Source organism: Acanthopagrus latus, chromosome 11 (assembly GCF_904848185.1).
Source record: "Acanthopagrus latus isolate v.2019 chromosome 11, fAcaLat1.1, whole genome shotgun sequence".
Classification (NCBI taxonomy): Eukaryota; Metazoa; Chordata; class Actinopteri; order Spariformes; family Sparidae; genus Acanthopagrus; species Acanthopagrus latus.
The window spans coordinates 6,949,986-6,959,675 of record NC_051049.1 but is presented as its reverse complement, the minus strand read 5'-3'; the positions used below and the strand labels follow the sequence as shown (position 1 = coordinate 6,959,675).

General features: G+C 39.3%; 2 protein-coding genes across 8 annotated transcripts in view; one reads left to right on the top strand and one right to left on the bottom strand.

The window, feature by feature from the left end:
* Positions 1-216: 216 nt before the first annotated feature.
* On the bottom strand, positions 217-6,570 carry anapc4 (anaphase promoting complex subunit 4). Of its 3 annotated transcripts, none has more exons than XM_037114489.1 (28): positions 6,295-6,570; positions 5,730-5,845; positions 5,538-5,643; positions 5,317-5,449; positions 5,149-5,223; positions 5,038-5,058; positions 4,895-4,939; positions 4,712-4,796; positions 4,301-4,408; positions 4,040-4,210; positions 3,896-3,960; positions 3,719-3,761; positions 3,526-3,602; positions 3,330-3,430; positions 3,195-3,246; positions 3,019-3,074; positions 2,882-2,928; positions 2,732-2,788; positions 2,599-2,655; positions 2,412-2,505; positions 2,164-2,261; positions 1,780-1,859; positions 1,657-1,695; positions 1,472-1,573; positions 1,312-1,389; positions 1,040-1,207; positions 791-914; positions 217-591 (listed from the first exon to the last, which is right to left on the bottom strand). In XM_037114489.1, the coding sequence occupies exons 2-28, from the start codon at positions 5,835-5,837 to the stop codon at positions 352-354; spliced, it is 2,430 nt and encodes an 809-aa protein (XP_036970384.1). In that variant the 5' UTR covers positions 5,838-5,845; positions 6,295-6,570; the 3' UTR covers positions 217-351. The 3 variants fall into 3 exon arrangements, with proteins under 3 accessions (XP_036970384.1, XP_036970383.1, XP_036970385.1); XM_037114488.1 differs by having other exon boundaries at positions 5,038-5,064; positions 6,295-6,569; XM_037114490.1 differs by having other exon boundaries at positions 352-591; positions 1,798-1,859; positions 5,038-5,064; positions 6,295-6,569.
* The window catches only part of palld (palladin, cytoskeletal associated protein), a 60,205-nt gene continuing 57,080 nt past the window's right edge, over positions 6,566-9,690 (top strand). For 3 of the 5 annotated variants that reach the window (XM_037114484.1, XM_037114485.1, XM_037114481.1), the window contains exons 1-2: positions 6,658-6,857; positions 9,008-9,271. The gene's annotated coding sequence lies outside the window, so the exon portion shown is untranslated. The other 2 variants (XM_037114483.1, XM_037114482.1) reach the window with 2 other exon arrangements.

Genomic DNA, 9,690 nt, shown 5'->3' with positions numbered 1-9,690 from the left:
TTTTCAAAATAAATGTCGTATTTTACACATCTAAGATTTGGGTAGCTCAAAAAATAAATTATTATTCATTTATTCATTATTTTTCTTGTTATTCAACTATTATTTTTTAAATTAAATAAACATTAACTGGCCAGTCCAAGTAATCTCAAAGTGAAAGGCATGATGACAAAACAAATTACCAAATCTCCACAACAATAAGAAAACAACCCAAACAAATGTGAGCACAAATATGTTTATTTTCATATACAAATGTTATACATGTTTCCAAATGTGTTTAAAGAATGCTTTGCAACAAGCCTATAGGTGGAGCAACATGTGTTTTTTTATGTCACTTGTATCTGTGTCTGAGTCTTAAGAGAGTTCAAGGGCTTCCTCCGACTCCAAATGCTCCTCAGTTTTTTGGAACACTGCCCCCTTCTGCTCTCCACCTTCATCTTCAGCCTCCACACTCTCCTCCCCCGGCCCCTGGCTTGTCATAGAGGCGTCGAGCCCATCCTGGTCAGCACTGGCGTTCTGCGAGTCTGCTCCCTCATCATCTTCATCCTCCACATCCATCTCAAAAACGCGAATGTGCCTCAGATTGGCACTTAGCTGCCAGGAGAGAAACGGTTAATGTTAGAAAACGGTCTATTACAGTCAGTCACTGGCATGCCCCCGCTGGCAGAGGAATGTAAGAAGGCCAAAAATGGATCTTATTGATCCCTGGAGCAAACATAGAAATACTGCACTAAAATTAAAACTCCCCATACATTCACTCTAGTGGGAGGTCTTAGGTATAAATTTAACATACCACACAGGCCACTTTGCGGATTCCATTGACAGCAACAAACTGGGCCTTCATGCTTTCCAGTTCCCGCCACTGATTCCCCAACACTAGTTCTTGGCAGGGGATGGCATCACTCTGCTGGTCCAACCTGCACGACAAATCAAATTGAATAAATCACATTTAGTTTTTTTTGTCCATCAGCCTGGTTTATACAATTGAACATCATTATAATGAAAGTAAGGTGTATCTAATAATACAGATATACACACACACCTCAGGTTAGTCTGCCAATTGAATTCAGTCTCACAGCTCAGGGCTGAAGCTAGAGGAAGCTGAGCCAGGACGCGCTTTCTGTTCTCTTCTTCCGATCCTTGCAAGACCACAGTTAGCATTTCATCGTCATAGAAACGAGCATCCAGGCAGCTGTATACATAATTAGGCCTAGAAAAGAAAAGTATGCTAATGGTAATGGTGGAAATACCTTCACTTGCATTTATGTTCATTCAACAAAATGAATTTCTTGGAATGACATGAGAGGCACTTACTGGGCTGTAGCATTATCATCGTCTGTGTTGTCAAGATGGTGGCTGAGGTCAATGGACATGACGCTGTTGGGGATGTGTCTTTGTGAAAAAAACAATTATGGTTACAAATACAGCTTAAACACACCAAGAAACTCACACATACACAAACCGTCATACAAACCTGTTTGGATCTGTTCCTTTGCGTAATAGGTAGAGTTTGCTGGGTGAAACCTCTGGCATGCAGAACAAAACATAGTGCATTTTGGCTTTCTTGTCATTCCACCTGTAGCACAAAAAACAAATATCATTAATACAAACTACCATCACTCTCAGTGCAAACCATTATGATGTTTGTGTTTTACATACAAAGATGGAAGTTCAAAAAGTCGTGGAGTGTTTTCAGAGCTGGAAAGACAAAGGACATGATCAAATAAATACAACTTTAATCACAATAATTTAGGAATATTTGAAAATATATAGATTACTTACTGAGACACAAGATCATACCTCTCTTGCACGGTGTACAGGGGCAAGAAGACGGCCTGTTTTACAGACTTTCCAATCACTTCCTGCATGCACAGAGACAAACCATAAATAAGCAGTGCATAAAAATTAAATTAATAAGTAAAAAGTTCCCCCCAAAACATCTGAAATGTAAGCTTGTAAAGTCTGTTCATTGTGGCAACAGTATTGTAAAAATGCATCAGAAAACCTTTCGATCCACACACAGAATGGGCAATATTGTTCCTGTTCTTCAGGTTTATCCTGAAGCTACATAGCCAGACTTTGTGTGTGAGGGTTGCTGACATTTGTGGCTTAACACTTCGATCATACAGGTAAAGAAGAAGAAGGTGGACAGCACACAAAACTCACCGCAGGTTTCTGTAGACACTGCTCGATCACACTCTCCATCATCCTCTTGACAAAGTGCAAAGACTTTTGGGGAAATGAGGGGAACAGCAAAGGGCTCTCTAGATAAACATGTCAGACATTGTATCTGTTAGTTATGGCAGTGCCAATCTAACCGTTTCACCTAATTTTGAAAAATAAGAGTTAGTTATAAAACAGTAATTATTATTTAGTACATTTTCTGCACTTATAAAGTCAGGATCATAATTCACCCTTCAGGTGCGTGCTCTCCTGTAAAAACTTCAGCCACTGGTTCCCCTTAGTGTTGGGCGGAGACACAAGGTCCTCGTCCTCATCCTTAAGGTACTGTGAATGTCAAAATAAAAGAGACACCAGACTGTTTTAAGACAGCAGCTCCATTCAAAAACACCTGACGGTATGCAAGTCAAAACCACTTACCTGACCAACTCGTTCTACGTTGAAGTACTTCCCTTTGCGATCAAAAAGTTCCTCATTCTGTGAGAGAGAACAGTCCGTGAACAGCTATGAATTTGTATTTAATATTATTGCAGCGTCATTACACTGATCTCACCTCACTGAAGTGCTCAGACAGGAAGTCAGCAACAAAGGCAATGTCCTTCTGAGTCATCTAAGGGATTAACCAAATGTGTAAATATTTTAAAATCATTTCAGGAAACACTTGTCTTGAAACAAATTCCTCACAGCAATTTTGGTAACGAACCTTATTGAGTTCTGGAGGTACATGCTCCTCACACATCCTTAGCATAGCTGTAAAGAAAAAAAAAGTATAAAGCAATCATTAAAACTTTATACTTTCATTAAAAAACATACACTTTAATTTATAATCTTTATTCTTACCCACGTACAACCAGCGAAAAAAGGCCTTAAAGTTCTTCATACTCTTGTCAATCACCCTGAGTGACAAAATAACAGCAGTGATTTACAGAAAACCACAGCATATATACAATTCATACAAAAGACTTCATAATTGCTGATAGAAAACAAGTTAATTATCAAAAAAAATAATCACTCACTGCAGAAGTTCATTGGCTTTCAGAGAGAATGAACCCACTGCTGTGATGGCACCTGAAAACATAAAACACACATGTTGATGCTGATGATTCAATATCTAATGTTTTATTAATAATGCAGGGTTACCAGCGCTGTACCTTCTATAGCTGCTGAATCCAGACCGAGGGGCTCGAACTTCTGCTTCCACAGGCACATGCCTTTCACCTCGCTCAGGTGATACAACAGAGCCTCAGAGCCACTGTAGCCAGAGAGAGAGAGAGGGAGAGATTTGAACTGAGAGATCTCAGGTACCAGGTGAAGGAGAAGTGATGAGAAGTAAAAGGCTGAAAATACCTCTGCAGGTGGCTGATCACCAGCTTCTGGATACTGGAGTAAGACGACTCAATGGACTGGCCGAGCTTCTTCAAGCCCTGTGATGAAAATATATCATAAAGACAACAATCAAACAAGATGAGTTTAACAGTGTCAGGAAATCTGATCAGAAGTGCGCATAAAGAGGAGCATTAACACCACCTCTCACCCTCACCTTAACAGTCAGCTGGTTCATGAGAAGAGCCTGCAATTCAGGACTGTGTAAAAGCAAAGAGCCAATTGGAGAAAAAAATAGATTATCAAACCCAAGATATTCTGACTCCATCTACAGGACACTAAAAACATTGCAACATGATAATGAGCGAACACTAACAATAAAAGATTTTCTTACCTTGATTGTCCCCACAACAAGAGCTCCAGAAATTCATCTTGAACTTGAGTGTTTGTGTTCTTTTCCTGCGAAGGGCAGAAATAAACAATTTAGAGTTCGCTCTCATTTCAGCCAACTTATATTAAAAACCACATGACTACTGACCTGAACAAACTTAGTGAGTCTGAGATCCATCTGCATGAGGATGTCCTCCCAGGCTTCACACATACATGTGAGCGAGAGGTGCAGGTACTGCAGCAGGGTGGAGATGTGGGTGAACTTGCGTGCCATCCTGGTTACCTCAGACAGACAGTCTGATAACAACCCTGTGTCTAACTGGAAAATAAAGATGGGCAAATAAATTAGCAAATAAAGAAAATTCAGGTTTAAAATAACTGGTAAATGAAGCCAAATCATCCATTTCACCTGAATGTAGCAGATCTCAGGGTTGTTGTCAGCAGACCTGACTTCTGTGATGACGGACAAAGACTTAAGATCACTGGACAAACTCAGACTGCGACAGGTTCCTGATACCTGTAGTATTATTACATGAAAATAATCATTAAATACACTGTTTTTTTCTTCAGAGGTTTAATATTGGGACATGGGGTTTAAACTAACAAACAAAAAATAGCCATTATTCTTGCTGATGGTCTCATTTGCTTCTGCATATAGAGACATTAGTATTAGATTGAGACTGTTTTTTAAAAAAAACTCTGTAGTCAGTTTAAGTTGATTAAATTACATCAGTTGATTTATTAATCAACTGATATAATGGTTTATTAACTTTTAGAAGATATAACCGACAAATCATACGAATAACAGATAGAAACTTACCCCTGTTAAAGTTGCTATCTTGTACATCCCATAGGCATAAAGCTCCACAAAGCCAGCATCTCCTCCAAGAACAAGTACATTCAGCCTGAATAGAAACAAAATGGGTGATGTTACCATTTACAGCTTTCCATCTTAAAATGTAGCGTTGATTAAAAAGTGTCAGACTGAAGAGGTTTAATTTACCTGACTTCTCCAAGGAGATTCATTATCTCGTCCGATTTTTCCTCACTGTAACACAGAGGGATCGTGGCTGTTAACTCCGGCAGAACATACAATAATCAACTGATATTGGACTGATTAGTTATGCATTTAAAATACTGCCTCACCTGAAGATTTTTGAAGTTGTGCTGTAGCTGGGGAAAATAACAGTTTTAGCAAATGTTATTCAATCAACCCAGGAGATGCTATTGTATAACCTGATATAAAATGAATTTTACCTCTTGGGCAGTGTTGGTAATTTTGGAAGAAAAAGTTTGGATTCATCCTCTGAGTTGTAGAAAGAGCTGAGGGCGCTGAAATACATTAAAAAAACCAAACATCCACATTATTCTTTAAAGTCAGACATCCTTTGTGCCACTGATTTGATTTGTGAGCCTCACAGATACCTGTTCTCCTCTGTCACCTCCATCCAGTGCATGCAGGTCACAGGGTGCTGCATTGGAAACACGTGGAGGATCTCTGCCTTCTCAACACCGCACAGGACCACCTGCTTAGTGTCTCCGAGGCTGAAGGCCAATACTGGGGAGTAAAAAGGAGGATAAAAAGTATGAACAGCTTCCATCAACAAGAAGACAGATGCTAAGAGAGAGATGGAGTCATTCCTTACTTTTGCCATCAGGTCGCCAGGCAAGTGCAGTGATCTCTTTCCCAGTGCACTCACTGGGAGGTAAGCTCCAAACACGCTGGAAACTAGCCAGGCGGTGTAGCAGCAACTATGGCCAAACATCAACCATACAATTAGAAAGCTATACATGATACCAAAACATGTTTCAGGAATAATAAAGGATTTCAAGCCTACCTCTCCAGTTGTGTTGGCCAGAGCAATCAGATCCCTTTTAGGAGACCATGCCATACACAGGACAGGGTTAGGAAGCTGCTTCTCTCCCACTTGCCGGAAGGCAGGCATGTTGTGGTCTAAACAGTATGAAAAATATAATGAATAGATAAATGACAGGAAGTTAATTTGGATGGCTAAACTTTACCAAGATAGTTAGTACATGTCTTAATGATTATGTAACCCTGTTATTGGTGATTGTTTTAAAGAAGCAAAGACAGTTGAGCTCTTGTTGTTTTGTGTACTGCTGTGTCGCTGTCTTTTCCTTATAGTAGCCTAGAGCTGGACGACCTGCTACCTCCTCGACATGAAATTAATCATCCACATCTTGATGTATATTTTATTTTACATCATTGTGAATGTACTATTTTGGACTGTTTTTTGCAAATCATGACACTTAAAGATGGCCCGGTAGTATCTGGGAAATGCAACAGGCATGTGGGTGGGTTACAGTAGCGGTAGCCACGACCTAAACAGCGCAGTGCTTGAAGGCTAAATGAACAGTCCGTGCTAATAAGTGCAACCTTACCGTTTTGGGTTGACAGCCTTCTGTTTAAATGCAAGATATAACTGTATGCTAGCAGGTTTGTTAGCAAGCCGACGTAGCTAATGTAGAGAAAACCCCATAGCTGATTTTGGCCGTTCTGGACAATACGGGCGGCGAAATTATAACTGCAGCACGGCGTATTTTACACCAAAAAGCGTAAAACACACTCTGCCCTGCCTGCGAAACACTAGATTGAAGTTTTTTTCATGATGTTTTCACAATTACGCGGACAGCGCCATATTTCCCCTGCGACCAATCATTGAGGAGCAACGGCAGCCGCGATAGGACAAGATTGCTCCGAGAGAAAACGCGATTCGTTAACGTGAGACACAGAAAGTGGTTAGTGAGTAGACACTGAAGGGTGAATTATTGATGAGCGAAATGATGTTTTCTAAAGAAATACTGAAACGTGAAGCTCTAACGTGTATCTTGTTGTAATAGTAGTTGTTTGGGAGCGTTTTACAGTCAAAATGTGGCTCTTTGCTGAACCAACGATGGTTTTACATACATAACGGTTAATTGCAAAACCCCTCAACCGTCAAGATGTAAGTAACTGGGTGAGCGGCTGGTTGTTGTGAGTGTTCATTGACCTCTTTAAAAGTTTTCTTTTCAAGTAAACCTTTAGAAAGTTCTATTTAAAAGTGTGTAACGTCCAACTAGTCGTTTGTTTTAAATGTTTCCTTTTCATGTTGTTCAGCTATCACAATGATACTGTTAATTTATGCTAGCTTGTAGGCTAAACATAATAAAATATCCAAAAAGCTACATCACCAGCCTCTCTCAGAGCCTTCTACGTCCTCAAAAATCATGTATTTTTTGCCAATTTATACTCTAAAGATTATCTTTACACCTCATATTTGCCATGAAGGGACATTGACAACGTTGACCTTCTTATAAATACATGATCAACTCCAACCTGAGCTGGTCCAACATGACTGAAAATAACTGAGGCTGTGTCTCTGGGGCCCTTAATCTATTACAATGCAGCATATTCACAAGTCACAATATTTCTCGTGAAGTAAAAGTGTAAAGTGTCTTGAATTGGATACACTCAAGTAAAATACAAGTACCCCAAAACTGCTCTCAAACACACTTTAGATGCCATTATTGTCAAAAACATTAATAAAAAGAAGAGGAGGAGTGTAGTTTTGCAGAAATAATTTAAATCCCCAGAAGGAGTCAATTATCATTCAGTTTAATCGATCATCAGAGGGAAAAGCAGAAGTTCTCAATGAAACTGCTGACAGTCCTCCAGGCATCACAGGCTTGTCATTTTACGCTTCTTGGAAAGAGAAAGACATGCTGCTGAGTCGTTGAGCTTGATTGCATGGAGATGACCAGGCCAAAGCAAGTCACACTGATCCTGTCGGACAGATCAAACAGCAGGAAATAAATAAATACGTTTTTACTGGCCAAGAAGGGTATGCATGTTTATAAGTTAAGTTATGACAGCTTGTAAACCAAATCATTGAATATATAATATATATATATATATAAATATATATATATATATATATATATATAAATATTTTTTTTTTCCTTCTTCTCAAGCGTAATCTACCTGTTGTGTGTCAAGATGCCAACGCCGAGTTTCTTATCTATAGAATCACTATAAATACTGAAAGCAGGCGACATGTAACCCTAATATCTCATGGGGGGCATAGAGTTGTGGTGGAAACATACAGTATAAAGTGTTGGAAAAGTTCCAGTACTATTCTTAGGTAGATCACAGATACAAGTCTGTTTGCTTTAGAAGTCACCATAAATAATGCAGTTATTTTTGAAGGATGTAGCATCACTTATTAATTGCGGTACTGTGACAAGTGAGTAGAATTTTTGAATATTACTTCTTTGTGTGTGTGTGTGTGTGTGTGTGTGTGTGTGTGTGTGTGTGTGTGTGTGTGTGTGTGTGTGTGTGGATAGTAGATAGTTACCACAGTGGAAACTTATCACTTGCACTTCACTGTAATCAGTACATTGATGAAGAACTAGAATAGCTCTGAGAGCACAAATGTGATAGTGGCCTCGAAATAGACCAAGCGAGGCTGCGTGGTCCTGGACTATCTGTTATCCTTTTGACCCACCGTTTTGTCATTAGTCTGAAATATTTATCTTCTGGTATACAAGACAAGATCCATTCTGGATGGTTTTTTTTTGGCTAGAGCAGAGAGTTTAAAATATGATGTGTCTGTAGCTTGATTTAATCTTAACATGCAGCACGTGAGCACCTTTGACCTTGACAAAGCTACAAAGCACTAGTCTTTGCAAAATGCTCTCAGTCCCCTTTTACAATAACTTACCCATAGATGAGGCAGATAAGTGGGTGGTCTGGGGTCATTGGGTTAACTCAGCCAGAGTCCTTGGCAGCACTGAGGAGCTGCTGTCACTTCACTGTGTCAAATTAAAAGATGTCTTCACCTGACAAACCATAACCCAGACAGTAAAAGACATAATCAGCAGGTTGTTTGTTATATCATCTTTATCCAAAACTATGGTTAAGTGTGGCCAATGCACATTCACAGCCTCTGAATGTTGCACGAACCCCAACTATGTTGCTTATTATTAGTGACTGTGGTGTAAGATAATACATGGATGCACTGTTTTCCATGTTTAATTAAAAAACACTAGTTCTGTAAAAATGTCACCGCTACCTTCTGTTCCTCTGGACTACCATAACGCTCTCTCTCCTTGCCAGTATTCTGGCTGTGAAACCTGAGCCGGGGCCAAATATAGCCCCACACAGTGAGCAGTTAGAGACCGGGACAGATGGGACAGCAGGCCACTGCAGAGGCAGTACGCAATTGGACCCTGAACCTGAGAGATCCTGCTGACTGTCTGACCAATAGGGCTGCTCTTCTGGAAAGAGAAGCTTCTTTTTGGCTCATTGTGACTAATAAACGAGACAAACCTGGAAGCACAAAACCAGGAGGAAGCGTTTGGACAGACAGCCCACTTTAAGGTTAGTTTTGCTCTCTTTTTTTTGGTGTTTGTTGGTGATTTCTTATCAAGAATATGACTTAAATCATTCAGTGTATCAGCTCAGGAGTTATTAATGTAGTGGGTCCATACAGTATCAGTCATATTCAAACATTACAATAAATACATAATATTTTCTTTATCTTGTTCTTTTAAGAATTTTTAAGTTCCTTTTCATTTTAAAGTTTTTTAGAATAAGTATAAAAAATTCAGTTAAAGTATTGAGTATATATTAAAGTTAACTTAAAAATGCTTTTCAGATCTTAGAAAGGACTGGAGTTAAAGGAGACTTTGACAGCACTGACAGTTTTTAATAATCTATCAATCAGTCTCAATGGTTAACATTTTCCACATTCATATTTAATCAGCCCTGTGTCGTTGTTATTGTTTCCCTCAGATGAT